This window comes from Hyaena hyaena, unplaced genomic scaffold, assembly GCF_003009895.1.
Source record: "Hyaena hyaena isolate Hyena2069 unplaced genomic scaffold, ASM300989v1 scaffold_100, whole genome shotgun sequence".
NCBI classification, from domain to species: domain Eukaryota; kingdom Metazoa; phylum Chordata; class Mammalia; order Carnivora; family Hyaenidae; genus Hyaena; species Hyaena hyaena.
In genome coordinates this window covers 1,593,614-1,610,874 of record NW_024080732.1, presented here as the reverse complement: position 1 = coordinate 1,610,874, position 17,261 = coordinate 1,593,614, and the positions used below count along the sequence as shown (strand labels likewise).

Genomic DNA, 17,261 nt, shown 5'->3' with positions numbered 1-17,261 from the left:
GTGCTGAGGTGGGAGGAGGAGGGATGGGGGGGTGGGGGGGACAGGTGGCTGGAAGATGTGTCTGGAAGATGTGTGGGCTCCCCTGAGGGCGGTTCTATACGAAATGCCAGGCAAAGCTGTGGAAGAGGTGATTGTACTCTGCTTTATAAAGCTTAATCTGGAGGCAGTGGATAATGACTTCACAGGAGGGACAAGTGAGGGAGGAGGCCCGTTAACAAATGATTGCAGGGGCGCCTGGGGGGCTCAGTCAGTTAAGCAACCGACTTCGGCTCAGGTCATGACCTCAAGGTCGTGATTTCGAGCCCCAGGTAGGGCTCTGTGCTGACAACTTGGAGCCTGGAGCCTGGTTCAGATTGTGTCTCCCTCTCTCTGCCCCTCCCCTACTCACACTGTCTCTCCCTTTCTCAAAATATATAAAAAAGAAGTTTAAAAAAAAAAAACGATTACAAGAGTCTGGACTGGAGTAACAAGGCAGCCACAGTGAGAACGAAGGCATTTTGGATGGAAGACCAGAAGGAAGTGGGGAGACAGGGGAATGGCTAAATATGGAAAATGGGGGGTAGAGCAGGTAAGGGGGTGGGGGAAGGCGACAGAGTTTCACACTTAGAGACAGAGAAGGACCCACCCACGAGCTAGGAAAATCCAGCCGAAAAGCCTGAATGGGGGCAGAGAGGCAGGAAGAAGGGAGGCTGGGTGCCGGTGGGCGTCCGCGCGGAGGGTCCAGCGGGTGGTGACAGAGGGACTGCGGGTTCGGGGTAGAGGTTCAAGCTGGAACACCAGCCGGACAGCCGTCCGTGCAGTGGCGACCGGCGCGGCCCACGCGGAGTGCAACCTCTGCCGCCTTTCCTTCCCTCTCACGCGGGCTCCTCACAGACCCGCCGCGCACCGGGGGCGGCGGTTTCCCTCCGCGAGCTCTCCGGCCGAGAAGCCTGTCTTCACCGCTGGGATTCCAAGCGGGAAGGCTGCCTGCCTCCACGGCGGAGGGTCGTTCTGAAAAAACTGACTCCAATGAAAGTTTTTAAAACCTTTTCATTATCATTTACTTTGAAGTTTTCCGTAATAAAACTATTTTCCTAAGGATTTCAGAAGAGCTACTGATGTTTCCCGCCTCACTGCACCTAAGAGCATGAAGGGACCAGCGAGGTCACCACTTTCTCCCTCATTGCACAAATGAGGAGATCGAGGCCCTGAGAGGCCAGGGGGCTTGCGGGCACCTCGCACGGCAAGGCTGGCCGAACTGGCGTCACGAGCAAGATGGTGTATTTTCTTTGTGCCACGACTCTGCTCTGGACCACCTGACACACAGACAGACAAGTGGGTAGACAGACAGACAGGCAAACAGGTACGTAAGTAGGGAACGAGGAGCAAGAGTGACTGGGAATAACACATTTACATCTGAACTTCTTTTTCAGGTGGGGAAAGGAGAGAACGGTTTCTGATAGAAAGGCAATTTTTTCTGGACCCAGCGATGCCTTGCAGATCTGAACAGGAAACTACTCTGACTCTCTCGAAACATTAAAGTGCACTTAACCAGAAAACATTGGGCTACGTCACCACACCTCACATTCAGTTAGCCTCACAGTCCGCCGCGACAGAAACGATGGCATTCTTGGTTGGCACATGTGCACGTGGAAAGGCCGTTTGCAGGAAAACAAGGTCAATACAAATTAGACTTTAGATTCTTTTATCCGTCACAGACCCAAAACGCCCATGGGAATTCCCTCTTAGAAAGTTACATGAGAAATCCTCAGAATGAGGTTCTAACTACATTTACACAGATGATGGAGAAGAAAAGAACTCCATTCCAATACCGAAGTCCCAAATACCCAGGCAGGGTTCTGATGCATGGCCGTGTGGCAGCCAGAGTCCATCGGCCTCTTCCCCATCACCTGGAAATACACATCCCATCGAGTTTGTAATCGATGGCTCCCTCTAATAAAGGCTGCTTCCGCACGCCCCCCAGGCCCGCTAGAGTCTGCCGGCAACACCTCAGTGAGAGCTGTCAGATCTTCCAAAACACCTTCTTTTTATAGAGAATGTAGGCAATGAGCACCCAAAGCGCAGAGGCGACTATGTTCTGAGTTAGATGCTCTTTGTGCGACTGGTTGTCCCCCAGCTTCCACTGGAAGGGGAAGTAGTTCTCAAACACCTCGTGGCCAACGTACACCAGGATAGAATTCATTCCTGGAGGAGAGATGCACGAGGTAAGGCTTTCCGGAGCCACATCCGATCATCTGCTTAATTCTGGAAATGTGACTTTGGTTCAGGGGAAAAAACAAAAAGCTCATACCTACACCGTTGCCTACTGTCAAAACTACATCATGTGTATGTTAGGTACTTACGTGTAAACTGGATCAAAAATTAGAAATATTTGTTAACAGTGTAATCCGTGAATACTAAATCTGCAAGGAGAGCCAGAATTATGAACTTGTATTTTCTAGACCAAAAACTTGAGGTCAGAAAAATGTAACTATCACAAACATCAACGGGCTGAAGTAAGTCATAGAAATGATCTGGTCTATCTCACAGTCTTCAAGTAGAAATGCATTGAAACCATTTAGTTCTTGATGCATCTTGTGATATTTCTTGTGCATAATCTGTAAGGTAGTAGATTTATATTCAGAAGGCAAGCACGGCCCCAGTGCTGAAGCATCAGAAGCTGGGCAGTACTCCCTGAACAGTTTCTGATGCTCCATAACTTGGCGTTGCCAGAAGAAACAAGTGGAGGGGCGCCTGGGTGGCTCACTCAGTTGAGCATCTGACTTTGGCGCAGGTCATGATCTTGCAGTTTGTGAGTTCAAACCCCGCATCGGGCTCTGTGCTGACAGCTCAGAGCCTGGAGCCTATTTCAGCTTCTGTGTCTCCCTCTTTCTCTGGCCCTCCCCCACTTGCACTCTCTCTCTCTCTCTCTCTCTCTCTCTCCCCCCACAATCTAAACAGATAAAATGAGCGGACAGCTTCCGAACAGACCTGGGACAGCGTGGCCCCAGCTGCTTTCTCCCTCAGCCTGCATCTTGCAAACCTGCCACGGAGGCCAGGGGCCCGAGGCCGCAGCACTGGGCACGCTCGGCATCTCTGGACTGACCCACTTGGTCGCCATGATCGACTCCAGGCTTAGAGGCGACTTACCTGGATAGAAGAATGGGGCTCCCGTCCACAGTCCCTTCACGTCCACAATGGGGTACAGGATGAGCAGGATGAAGAAGGCAAAGGAGCTCAGTGTGGTGACATAGGAAATGGACCTATGAGGCGAACAAGGGGTCTCAGGCCTCCTGAGGAACACACCCAATGTGTTAGCAGGCCCAACCCAACATGAAAACGACATGCTTTTCTATACCTACCACAGATTCTTGTTTATTGGAATAAAGCCGTCATTTTCAGAAATTTTCGTCAAAGCAATAGAAATAAGCCCCTGAAATGGAGGGGGGGGGGATTGTTAGTTTCTTATATTATCTCAAAAAAAACCACGGTTTCAAAACTGGTAAATACGTTAATTGCTTAAGGAGGGCTGAAAATTGTGTTTTTTATTTTTTTCTTTTAACTGGAAAAATATTTTCAAGATGCGTAATTAAAGATATTCTCCAAAAAAATCTCCAAAGCATTTTCTTCTGAGTTGAAGGTAAATTAATTGATAGACAGAGAGGAAACATGAGGGATAAAACGAACAGCCAAACTGTTCTCTCCATTACAGTGAAGAACGTGGCTACTGCGATGTGGTGACAGCCGCTCTCCAGTGCCACTAGACGTTTTATTTCCTTGAAATACACGTGTAGAAGGGATTTCAGTGAGGAGCATAGGTTACTTACCAGAAAACAACACCAGGCAGTGAATCTGATCAGAATGTCTTTGGTCTGGCCCTTGTAATACAAGAGTATTTTTCCCGCCTGGAGAGGAAAACACAGATAAACCAGAGACCTGCTTAAGGTGTAGCTGCATTTCATGCTCATCCACGGCCCTAATCGCTCATCTGCCAGGCACGCTGCTAGGTGCTGGGATTTCCAAAAGGGATGGAACGTCACCCCTGCCCTAGACAACTGGACAGCGAGGCACAGGGGACGACTCGGGAGGGGAGGAGACACCAGACAGGAAGTGCTATCAGGTTGAGGCTACGACTGCAGAGCAGGAAGGGCATCTGGGCAGGATGGAACAGCATGTACAGAAGCATGTCAAATGGCTGAAGGGGCATGTGTCCCTGAGCTGCAGGTAATTGTCAAAGGCTAGAGGGTTGGGACGGGCAGGAAGGTGATAGGCAGGTGGGCTTGCTTCTCTGTGAGGCACAGGCTTTCTCCCATCGGTTAGAGGGAGTGGAGGAAAGTCCCTTCCCACCCCCACCCACCTCAAAAAAAACAGTAACGAGGGACTAGCTCTGACTGGCCTGCTTGACGGCCCAGTCTGGCAATAGTACATAAGGGGACAGCGTGGAACTAGAGGTAGAGAAAATTTCTGGAAACAATACAATCTGGACTTTGCATAAAAATCCCCCAAAATTAGGAAGTAACTTCTGAAAGCGTCAAAAGAAAACGTTCACAATAATTTGTAAGTAAGCTAAGATTTATGAATGTTTTCTATATGCCAGTTGTTAGAATTTTACATAGATTAGCTTGTTGAATCCTCTCAACAGCATCAAGAGGTGCTACTGGAGCACAGAGGAGGGAACATGCCTGAGGCTGCCCAGCTAGAAAGTGCTGGAACCTCTGAACCCTACCCTAAGCTGCTCCCGCGGGCACAGACTTACCTCAAGAGCAAACACAGGCATTAAATGAATGTATGTAAAAGTACCCACTGTGAACTACAGGGTGCTATAGCGATAAGTATAAAGCACTATTTCTAAATACGAAGTCACCAAAATGTATATGCTTTAGACCTACACCATCCAATCTGGGAGCCACTAGCCTCATGAGCCTATTTTAAATTAAACTTAAATTAATTAAAATTCAATGAAATTTAGGGGAATGTGGGTGGCTTAGTCGGTTGAGCATCATACTCTTGATTTCAGCTCATCAGGTCGTGATCTCACAGTTCATGGAATCAAGCCCCACATCGGGCTCTGTGCTGGCAGCATGGAGCCTGCTTGGGATTCTCTCTCTCCCTCTCTCTCTGTTCCTCCCCCATTCATGTGTGCTCTCTCTCTCTCTCTCAAAATAAATAAACAAACATTAAAAAAAAAAAAAGAATAAAACATGAGGCGCCTGGGTAGCTCAGTCAGTTAAGTATCCGACTTGATTTTGGCTCAGGTCATGATCTCATGGTTCGTGAGTTTGAGCCCCACATCAGGCTCCATGCTAACAGCTAACAGCATGGAGCCTGCTTGGAATTCTCTCTCCCCCCACCCCCCGCCTATGCTCTCTTTCTCGATCAAAATAAGTAAACATTTTAAAAATTTAATAATACAATTTAATTCAATGACAAGTTCAGTTCCTCAGTCATGCTAGTATACCACATTTCAAGTTAAAAGCCGCATGGACATAAAGAATATTTTCACTATCACGGAGCATTCCATTAGTGTTTTACAGGCTCTTCCTTCTCTAGTCAGCTCTGCTCAAACAATAGTTTCAAACATCAATAAGAAGAACATTAGGGGCAAAAAGTCTAGGCTGTTCAGAATTTTAACAAAATTGCACATAAGATAAACCAAGAACCACCTTTACTGACTTTGGCATAACATATGCATAACCTGAAAGCTACAAAGTGTACATGAAAGAAATGTGCCAAGTGACACAGAGGCTTCCCAACGTCACCAGCACCAAACACCCTGCACACTCCCGCAGGGACACCTTTTACCCACAAAGTGCTGGCTTCCGTTGCTAAGATCAGCCACATAAATGATGAGAAGCTGGAGAGGCAGATAGGACTTGTACAGAATTATTTCAATGCGCTAAGTTTTAGCAATGTCTAGTTTTGACCATCTGTCACATATAAGCAGAATGGATTATACCACAGAAGACGTGCTCCCAGTTCCTTAGTGAAATGGTTTTTGAATTAGTGATGAATCAATAATCGTGAGCTGTCAGAAGAATGTACCCTAATGAAATGAGCAAATACCTGCACTCCTAAAAACGCCATCACAATGGAGTTGATAGTCCCTAGGATTCCCTCTGGGTCGTAGGCCACCTCGGTGTGATAAAGCACCTAAGAAAACAGAAAAAGAAGGCAGAGCCCACTCACCGTGAAATGCACACCAATAACTCAGAGACTAAGCAAAGACTTGAGGACACTCCAGGATTCAATGTTTTTTGTTTCTGCTGCAGAAATTCACTGCCAATTTGCGGGGATTACAGGCAGAATACTTCTGGCTAACAAGTGTGCGGTGTGGGGGGTGTGGCGCCAGAAGGGAACTTGGAGCCACGGGGACGAGCCGTGGTCCAGAGCAGCCACTTAAACCTCAGGTGCCCGGGAACTCAATGGGTCCCCGGCCCACCTCCAACGCTGTGCATAACACCTTCGTAACTGTCAGGCTTATTCCCTCTGGGCAACCCTACTGTAAACATCAAATAGACGTTCTTTCCTAACTTCTCTTATGGCAAATAACATTTATTTTTTTTTTCTTTTTATTTTTTTTTATAATGTTTTTTTTTTTTTTTTTTTTATTTCTAGGAGAGAGAGAGAGACAGCATGAGCAGGGGAGGGTCAGAGAGAGAGGGAGTCACAGACTCTGAAAGAGGCTCCAGGCTCTGAGCTGGCAGTCAGCACAGAGCCCGACGCGGGGCTCGAACCCACGAACCGCGAGATCATGACCTGAGTGAAAGCCGGACGCTTAACCAACTAAGCCACCCGGGCGCCCCGCAAATAACATTTAAAAATATATCTGTACTGGGGTGCCTGGGTGGCTCATTCAGTTTAGCGTCTAACTCTTGATTTTGGCTCAGGTCATGATCTCACAGTTCGTGAGTTCCAGCCCTGCGTCAGGCTCTGTGCGGACAGTGCGGAGCCTACTTGGCATTCTCTCCCTCCCTCTCTCTCTGCCGCTCCCCTGCTCATGCTTGCTCTCGCTCTGTCTCTCAAAATAAACATTTAAATGTGTGCGTGAATATATATGTACTATTTTATTAATAAAAACAAATGTTATTGCAGAAACTGCAGAAATTTGGAAATACACAGTGTAGTGGATGCCCCAGTGCGTCACCTAGATGTCCCCGTGCCCCACCCCACCTCAGCACTAAAGCATTCGTTCCCTGAGCTGGTAGAAATATTAGTGGCGGAAAAGCTCTCAGCCAAGTCCCTTTTCCAGCTCTGTCCCTGACTGAAGACAGCTGCCTCTCCAGGCGCCACACCCCCTTGCTGGGGTTAACACCCAGGGTTAACAAGGGCCCGATCCGCACTCCAATTCAGAACAAGTGTAAAGCATCAGGCACAGGCCCCCCGCCCCCCCAGGAGATGAACGAAGGCCTGGCTAACTGCGAGCGGCCCAACAACCCCTTGTGTGCGTCCCTGCTCCCTTTGATCCCGGGCAGGCAGCGATCCCAAAAGGACGGCCTGACAAGCTCCCTGTACGCGAACCTCGGCCTCAGAGTCAGCTGCCGGAAGTCCAACCTGAGCCACAGGAGAAGGCAGGCTGCCGCGTGCTGGACACGTGCATTCTCACTTTCAAATCCAAAGTAACGGACGCACACATTTAATGAACATTAAAGTTCCTAAATCAGCCAACGTCTCAAATAAAAACTAGTTCCCATCACAGTCTGCTAGGCGGACGGTTTCCAGTTGGCCAGCCCCTTCTGTTTTCCTTCACTTCCGACCCCCCAGTTGTCTAGTTCCAAGTGCAAGCTAGGCTCACTCACGGCCGAAGAAGGGTGCTGGTAAATGTGGTCATCGCCCAGAAGCAAGCGGTCAATGTAGCCAGCAGCTCCTCCGGTACAATTTGGATACTTCCCCCAATCACCAATGCCGCCAGGGCCGAGGTAACCACTGGGAAAGAGAACATGTGCTTCACGAACCTGTGCTTCAGAGGGGCTCAGGGTATGTACTGGCACCTGTCGCAGCCCAACAAGTGGCTTCAAACACTGCGACCTTGCGGCGCCATGTGCCCTTCAGCCATGTTCCCCGCGCTAAGGTGGGCGGCCCCGCCTGCGTTCACACTGACCCTGAGAAAGCCTCACAGAGACATTCCTCTGGACTTCCACCCAACCCCTCCCAATACGCACTATGCCTCAGAAAAGAAAGAGTAACAGAGAATTCCTCTCGGGAAATCTGCAAGCTATCACCCCAGAAGCTCCGAGCTGGCAGAAAATGACATGCAAAAAGGGATTACGTACATGGGCTCACTTACGTAGGACATCCAGGAACAGGCAAGAAGAATGTCAAGCCCAGCCAAATGCTTTCCAGCATCAGAATGCAGAGCCACTGGGGCCAGCTGAAGATGATGTCTCGAAGGGAAAAGCAACTTCTCTCCTGAGTGAGGGGCACAAGGACATATATATGAAGATAGCAGAATAGGAAAAACTATGCATAAATGTATTTGGGAAATTCCATGGGATTCCTCTCTGGCCTTGATGGAATATATACATGCATGTTTATTTCATATATATTATATGGTCTAGCTGCCCCTCTCTATGAAATATCACAATAAAACATTAGTTAAAAAGAAAGCACTGGATAATTCCACTCTTATACCCAAGAGAATTGAAAACAGATGTTCACACCAAAACTTGTACACAAATACACATAGAATCTTTATTCATAGTAGCCAAAGAATGTAAATAAGTCAAATGCCCATTCCATTCATAAAATGGAATATTATTCAGCAGTAAAAAGGAATGAAGCACTGAAACATGGCACAACATGGATAAAAACTTGAAAAATACGCCAAGTGAAAGCCACCAAACAAAAAGGCACATATTGTACAATTCCATTTATATGAAATGTCAAAAACAGGTAAATCTACAGACATGGAAAGTAGACGAGGAGTTGCCTGGGGCTGGCGGAGTCTCGGGGAAACAACAAGTGGCTGATAGTGAGTACGGGGTTTCTTGTGGGATAACAAAAATGTTCTAGAATTGGGTGGTGGGGATGACTGCCCAATTCTGTCAATACACTACATGTCACTGAACTGCACACTTCAAACTTGTGACTTTTACAGTACGTGAAATATAGCTCAATAAAAGCAATATAGTCATTTAAAAAGCAATTAAAAATACATTCTTAATGGGGCGCCTGGGTGGCTTAGTCGGTTAAGCGTCCGACTTTCGCTTAGGTCATGATCTCATGGTTCGTGGGTTCGAGCCCTGCGTCGGGCTCTGTGCTGATTGCCAGCTCAGAGCCTGGAGCCTGTTTCAGAGTCTGTATCTCCCTCTCTCTCTGACCCTCCCCTGCTCACGCTGTCTCTCTCTGTCTCTCTCCTAGAAATAAATAAAATAAAAAAAAAAAATACATTCTTAAAAAGTAAAGTGAAATTTAAACTTTTGAAGCTGTTCTGGTGGAAAGAAGGCATATAGCCCACTTATTCTTTTTTTTTTTTTAATTTTTTAAAGTTTATTTTTGAGAGACAGAGATCGTATGAGTGTGGAAGGGGCAGAGTGAGAGAGAGAGAGAGAGAGAGAGAGAGAGGGAGAATCCTAAGCAGGCTCCACACCACCAGCACAGAACCTGATGTGGGGCTTGAACCCACGAAACCTGTGAGATCACGACCTGAGCCGAAACCAAGAGTTGGATGCCTAACTGACTGAGCCATCCAGGCGACCCTAGTCCACTATTCTTGGTGTCATACCCAACCCCTCGCTCTATCGTGGTGGCCGTGGGGGAGCCTCCACAGACCTGAGGTCCCACACATGGCTAACCAAGCCCACATTCATGCCTAGTCTCCCATCACCTCAAGAAAAGCCATAGCAGACTGGGGCACCTGGGTGGCTCAGTCGGTTAAACGTCCGATTTCGGCTCAGGTCATGATCTCACGGTTCGTGGGTTTGAGCCCCACGTCAGGCTCTGTGCTGACAGCTAGTTCAGAGCCTGGAGCCTGCTTCGGATTCTGTGTCTCCTTCTCTCTCTGCCCCTCCCCCGCTCACGCTCTGTCTCACTCTGTCTCTCAAAAATAAATAAATGTAAAAAAAAAAAAAAGTTTTTTTTTTTAAAAGAAAAGCCACAGCAGAGGGGCCGCATACAACGACAGAGTGGGCACAGCAGGTGAACGAACGAACAAGGATCCAATCCCCTCCAAGGACATATAACCAAACAATCATTACAGGAAAGGCCAAGAGAGTGTGGGGTTCAGTGATGAATTTGCTAGTTATATACACAGAAAGGAGCTAGAAAACAAATACAGCTTTATAAATGTAGGATCCCAAGTGGAAGAACTTAAACACTTCTTCCTCAGTTTTTACCTCTATTAGGGGAAAAAAAGGCCATCTGGGTAAACTCAATAAGCAATTTATATTGAGATAGAAAGCAATCACAAGGGGTGCCTGGGTGGATCAGTCGGTTAAGCTTCCAACTTCAGCTCAGATCATGATTTCACAGTACACGGTTCGAGCCCTGAATCAGGCTCTCTGCTGACAGCTCAGAGCTGGAGCCTGCTTTGGATTCTGGGTCTCCCTCTCTGCCCCTCCTCCACTCACGCTTGCTCTCTCTCCTCTCTTTCTCTCTCAAAAATAAACAAACATTAAAAAAAAAAGAAAGCAATCATGAAAGAAATGAGACTCTCACATACTTCCTACAAATAGAAATACTAACTAGCAAGGACAATACTGTGCCCCTCCCCCACGCCACCTTGGCATTTTTCCTCCAAGCTGAATCCTCACAGCATCTATATAGACACTGAAATGTTTCGTGAGTGTCTATATATCTTGTACTACAAGGAACTGAAAACCTGGCAGTAATGCCCCAAATGACTGAACTAGCAAACTGGATGATGGTGACATTATTTCATGCCATCAAAATGCATCTGACCGCTGGACACTTAAAAATTTATTAAAAGGGTAGATCTCATGTTACGTGTTTTTCCTCCGCAGTAGAGAAAAATGATTGATGTAAAGACTAAATGAAAATAACTAACTGAAGGGAAAAAACAATGCATTTGACTAACTCCCACTCCCACCCCACCCCCCACCATGTTCAAAAGTAGGTTTCCTCACCGAGGCACAGCTTTCAGGCACAGGTTTGGCAAAGAGGAGCTCCAACAGGGCAACCACAAAGTAGGTCACCCCCAGCCGCTGGAGCACACCAGGGATCCGCACCTTATCCCAAGACACTGCAGAGGCACAAGTTAGGTCAAGCGTTAGCCAGACTCCTCTTCCCGTCCAAGGCAACGTCACGTTTATCTAAGGGGAACACACACCTCTACTGCACTTAAGGACACTCTGAAGTCTTGGAGATGGAAATACATATGGGATTTGGCGCAAACGCACGGCTGGGACACGGGGATAAGGACACGTGTGTTCCTTGGGTGTGGGACCAAGCGAGGACTACCTGGGTCCTGAGGGTCCTCCCCTGGCCCTGTGTCACACCGGGTATGGATTCAATCAGCCCTCGCATCCACCAGCAACTTGCAGACGAGCAGAGGCCACCAACAGATTCTCCCTGTCCTACAGGCTACGTGACGACCTCACGGGAAGTGTGACCACGGAAAGAACCCTACAATGGATCCTCCTGGGAGCAGTGGCCCACTTTTCGGAGATCCACTGAATCAACTGTCATGTGACACCTTTCCCTATGACCCCAAATGGAAGCGACCTCTACTTCATCCTCATGTGCTTCCGGTCTGAAGGGACCACCTGACTCTTGTCCAGGTAACTGTTCTGTTTTGCCAACGACACTGTAAGCCCCTTGAATACAGCAACCACCACTTTCCCCGACTCTGACGCTGGTGCCAAGCACAGGGTGTGCGTCCTTCCCTCAGCCTTCCCGTGTTGCTCACACTGCTAAACAACAACAAAGAGGGGTGCCTGGGTGGCTTAGTCGGTTAAGCTTCCTACTTTCGCTTAGGTCATGATCTCGCGGTTCGTGGGTTCGAGCCCCGCGTCGGGCTCTGTGCTGACTGCCAGCTCAGAGCCTGGAGTCTCTTTCGGTCTGTGACTCCCTCTCTCTCTGACCCTCCCCTGCTCATGCTGTCTCTCTCTCTCTCTCCTAGAAATAAATAAAACATAAAAAAATAAAAAAATAAAAAAAATAAACAACAACAAAGAGATTCCTTCCCAGCAGCCCAGCGGGCACACAGGTGACGACCACGGTGGAGTCTTGAACTACCACACAACAGCCTTCTTATGAAAGCTGATGAATCCAAAGAGGCAGGAGGGCAGGGTCTAAGAACCAGGTGACCGGACCTGGTTCTATTCTGTCCCTGCACTTACAAGATCCACTGAAAGCCCCTCAATCTCTCTGAGACTCAGAGTCTTCCTTTGGATAGACTCTGAAGGATTTGAGTGGTCTTGGAAGCCCCTCTCAGGTCTGAAGTCCCAAGATGATAATAATAATAATAATAATGCTCAAAGTTATACAATCATGCTTACACTTTTCTAATAACTGTTCTGCAGGCACCTGAGGTGAAGGAATTATATTTCTTTAAATTATGATATGTAGTTTTCCGATTTCGACCTGAATATATACAAACAGAGGGGGAAAACACTTACACGGACCAAGGCAGTAATTGGGGTTCACAATGAACACTCCTATACAGATTAACAAGAAACTCCTCCATGCAATTTTCCCCAGCAATTTGAATTTTGAACATCCTCGCTGCAGTATGGAAGTCATTGACAGGAAAATCGAAGATCCCATAATAAATACAAACCTAAAAAAAAAGACAGCTATTAAAAGGTGGCCATTTCTAGGGTGGTTTTATTTTTTTGTCCTTATATCATAACTATTTTATAATCTACTACATAAAAGAAGCAACACCTGATTTTCTAAAGCAGCTAACTGTTGAAGTAACACTGGAGGAGGAATCAGAAGGTAACCTTGTTGGCCTATAAGGTTTGTGCACCTTCAAGTCCTATTCTGGAAGGACAATTTCTTCAGGGCTGAGTGCAGTTTCCGAGGAAGAGACTCCCATTTAGTTGTCAAAGATAGACAATAATGAAGAAGACGCTATAATCCACACACCCCGACATTCACTAGCACACCCCCAAAGTCCTTGAGAAACAATGCATTTCAATTATTTCTAAGTTCGCTCTTTTGCTTGAAAATAAAAAGGAAGCTTTATTTTTTTCTAATTTTTTTCTGAGCTACCCACCTCTTTTCCTTCCTTTTACTATACTAGTCCTTGAAAAAAAAAAAAAGCCAGAATAGCAATCTTTCTATTGGGTGTGGGGTTAACAGAAGATGAGAGTTTGCTCTCTTGGTGTCCTGTCCCCTGGCTTCCTTTCTTGGGATCACCCAATTGGATAAAACTGTCTAGTAACAGGAATTGAAACACATTTCCTGTAGGGGACCTTGTCAAGAATATACATAAATAACTACCCAGTCTTCAGGCATACAAAACTTCCTCCTACCCAAACCCACCTCAAAAAAGAACCCTAACTCCCCCGAGACCAAAAGATCTAAACCAATAGCCAGTACTACCTCCTAAAGATGGAACAATACTCTGGTTTCTCTTCAGATCGAATAAATCTTTTGCCTTTTACTAAAGATGGAACAAAGTCGCTCCAAGAGTCACAAGCAAAGACACAAATTCCACCATTGTATAGAATGTCAGGGTCCCTTAACAAGGTGAAAAAACCACAGATGATCAAGATGCAGTGGGTCGCTTCAGTATTATTTTACATTTTAATTTATTACTATTATTACCCTGTTACATACCTTATCAGAATTTCCTGAGGCCAATACACTACATTTGTTTCAGAAACTATGATTTTTATACTTATTTTCAGGATTATTGGGATTTAACTACATTTTCAGAATTTATGATTCACTACAAGATCCCAGGATCTTGTATACCATGTCTACACTAACAAAATGTTCCCTTTGAAATCACTCATCTTTTATAAGCAGGTCTTGGGCAAGCCCTATGCCGAGTATAGGAATGATCTAGTAACACAACTTTCAGAAGGACCTTATGAGGGCAGACACCTGTGAGTAACATGGGCCTGTGGCCCAGAACTCGAGGCTGGTCTCAGAGAAACGCTCCAGCATCAGCTGAAAAAAACAAAAACGTGGATGACTGGACTCACCATGGGAATACGAGGTCAGCCACCGTCAGCCCTGGAGAAAAACACAAGCACAAGAGTAAGGTAAAGGACTGTAGAATATAAGTACATCCTACATCTAGATTGGCACCATTATATACTGATATATATGGAAAGTAAGCTCACATAAAGGGTTCACAGGAAAACGCTATGAAGTAACAGGCACAGAAACTCCCTGGTGACTCTGCAACAGGTCACTAGGCCTGGGACACTTCCTAAGAACATAACTGGGTATGGGAGAGCCAAAGTAGCAGTGTTTGGACAAGTCTGTCACCTTCAAGCAGTGTTACTCAAAATCCATTCTTAAACCAGCAACTGAGCCAAAATCACAGCCATTACTCAGCACCACGCAGACCAACCTGAGTTCAATGGCACCCCTGAGGAGAGCCGTGAGAATTAGAAGACAGAGCTCCCGTGTGGCTGGAATAAAAGGCATATCCGGGGCTCCTGGGTGGCTCAGTCGGTTAAGCGTCTGACTTCAGCTCAGGTCATGATCTCATGGTTTGTGGGTTCAAGCCCCGTGTTGGGCTCTGTGCTGACAGCTCAGAGCCTGGAGCCTGCTTCAGATTTTGTCTCCCTCTCTCTCTGCCTCTCTCCCGCTTGTGCTATCTCTCCTACCCCCCCCCCCCCGCCCAAGTAACCATTAAAAAACATTTTTTAAGAATTTTTTTTAAAGGCATATCTACAATATGACAAAAATCATTTACAACTAAACTCTTCACAGCATCTTCAGAGGCCTGAGGTCCTGCAGCAGAGCCTTGGGCATCTGCGTGTTGCCGCAGAGAAGCACTGCAGGGCCGCAGCACTTACGCAAGAGCAGAACAAAAGGGTTACTAGAATCATCTAAAGGGCAGGAACTCAGCGCTCCAAGGAAGCTGGTGGGGCCGCATCTCTGAGCTCCCGAGGGGCTGCCGAGAGGTTCTCCTGCCCACACTTGTCTGAGGGGTTCTACACAAGCTGTGCTCCCTAAGGGAATACCTTACCATTCCAACTTGAGTGTTTGAAGTACCAGTATCTTCCTCCTCCATAATTCACGAAGACCATGAGGATGAGAGCTATCCTGTAAAGCAGCAAAGGGCACACTTTCAGGGCTTACACACATGACAAGGAATGGCCCGACTGTAAGAGATACACTTCTACTCATGAGGGGTAGTCACAACACAGAAGACACTTACAGAGCAGGAAACGATTATTTCTAATCATTGCAGTTAAGGCCCTACACAAAGCCCTTCTGTTGACACATTTCCACATGACTTTTTTTTTTAACTTCAGAGAGACAGAGAGCATGAGTGGGGGAGGAGCAGAAAGACGAAGAGACTGCACTGCCAGCACAGAGCCAGACATGGGGCTTCATTTAATCAACCGTGAAATCATGACCTGAGCCAAAATCAAGAGTCAGACGCTTAACCGACTGAGCCACTCCAATATGATTTCTTAAGAGAAAGTTACATTGATGCTGAACTGTGTAACTTGAAAACGAAGCAAACATTTCCCATCACTCAGTTTCGCACTAATTACTCAGATGCCTCAGGCTAAAGAACTGTAGTAGGAGGCATACAGTTGTCGGAGCAGAGGGCTCAAATCAGGGGCCCTCCTGTCTCATGAGGGCACGACTCTCATCAGTTACCTCAATGTGCTTCTCTGTAAGAGAGAAAACACACCTGCTGCTGGGACTACTGAGGAGAATAATGTATATCCTGGTGCCTAACCAGTGCCTGGCATATTCTAGGCACTTAATAAATGCCAGTCTACCTGCGAACATCTCATTTCCGAAAGTGGCAAAATAGAATTAACAAAAGAAAGAGGGGGTGGTTGGGTGGCTCAGTTGGTTGGGCATCCGACTCTTGGTTTCAGCTCAGGTCATGATCTCACTACTTCGTGGGTGTGAGCCTCGAGTCAGGCTCTGTGCTGGCAGTGCAGAGCCTGCTTGGGATTCTCTCTCCCCCACTCTCTCTGCCCCTTCCACTCGTGCTGTCTCTGTCTCTCTCAAAAATAAACTTTTTTTAAAAAAAAGGAATATGATAAAATAGACTCCGAATATGTGACTGTTCAATGCTAATTCTGCAGGATACTGAAGAATGAAGACTTCAGTGTGTCAATGAGGTTACTGCCTGGAATCAAATCCTGGCTGTCCCACTGTCCCCAGGTGACCTTGGCCAAATCACCTAACTCTGCGGCCTGATCTCTTCACCAGTAGAACTGGCATATTAAAAGTTTATACTTAATTGGGCTGTGAAGAGATTGAATAAATTATGACAAGGAAGAACAGTGCCTGGCACAGGGTAAGAATTCAAAAAATCGTAGCAATGTTCATTACTGTCATTATTGCCTGGCTTCAAATACACACCCCAGGAGCACTCAGCATCTGGGGAGGCTGGGAAGGCTGGGACAGAATATAAGGTTATCACTGGAGTTTAAAAGCCCACCGTGGCATTAAAAAAAAAATTTAAAGGGGTGCCTGGGTGGCTAAGTCGGTTAAGCGTCCGACTTCAGCTCAGGTCATGATCTCACAGTTCGTGGGTTTGAGCCCCGCGTCGGACTCTGTGCTGACAGCTCAGAGCCTGAAGCCTGTTTCAGATTCTGTGTCTCCCTCTCTCTCTGACCCTCCCCTGCTCACACTCTCTCTCTCTCTCTCAGAAATAAATAAAACAGGGGCGCCTGGGCGGCTTAGTCGGTTGGGCGTCCGACTTTCGCTTAGGTCATGATCTCGCGGTTCGTGGGTTCGAGCCTCGCGTCGGGCTCTGTGCTGACTGCCAGCTCAGAGCCTGGAGCCTGCTTCAGATTCTGTGTCTCCCTCTCTCTCTGACCCTCCCCTGCTCACACTGTCTCTCTCTCTCCTAGAAATAAATAAAAAGATTAAAAAAAAAAGAAAGAAAGAAAGAAAGAAAACATTAAATAAATAAATAAATAAATGCCCTCTGTGGGCAGAAATGGAAGGCCTAATACTTAGATAATTTATTTTTAGCTATTAGTTTTTTTTTTAAGGTTTTACTTTTATTCCAGTTATCATACAGTGTAATATTAGTTTCAGGAGTACGATACAGTGATTCAACACTTCCATACAACACCCGGTGCTCATCACAAGTGCACTCCTCAATCCCCATCACCTACTTCACCCGTCCCGCCCCCCTCCTCCCCTCTGGTAACCATTAG

The 17,261-nt window shown here is 46.8% G+C and overlaps 1 protein-coding gene across 2 annotated transcripts in view; it reads right to left on the bottom strand.

The window, feature by feature from the left end:
- Positions 1–1,667: 1,667 nt before the first annotated feature.
- The window catches only part of HGSNAT (heparan-alpha-glucosaminide N-acetyltransferase), a 44,637-nt gene continuing 29,043 nt past the window's right edge, over positions 1,668–17,261 (bottom strand). For both annotated transcript variants that reach the window (XM_039235639.1, XM_039235641.1), the window contains exons 8-18: positions 15,092–15,168; positions 14,094–14,124; positions 12,555–12,715; positions 11,061–11,176; positions 8,264–8,385; positions 7,776–7,902; positions 6,043–6,129; positions 3,807–3,884; positions 3,342–3,412; positions 3,130–3,242; positions 1,668–2,184 (exon numbers count right to left, since the gene is read on the bottom strand). In XM_039235639.1, coding sequence (XP_039091570.1) covers positions 2,003–2,184; positions 3,130–3,242; positions 3,342–3,412; positions 3,807–3,884; positions 6,043–6,129; positions 7,776–7,902; positions 8,264–8,385; positions 11,061–11,176; positions 12,555–12,715; positions 14,094–14,124; positions 15,092–15,168 — 1,165 coding nt within the window. In that variant the 3' untranslated portion in view covers positions 1,668–2,002. The remainder of the gene's footprint in view (positions 2,185–3,129; positions 3,243–3,341; positions 3,413–3,806; positions 3,885–6,042; positions 6,130–7,775; positions 7,903–8,263; positions 8,386–11,060; positions 11,177–12,554; positions 12,716–14,093; positions 14,125–15,091; positions 15,169–17,261) is intronic.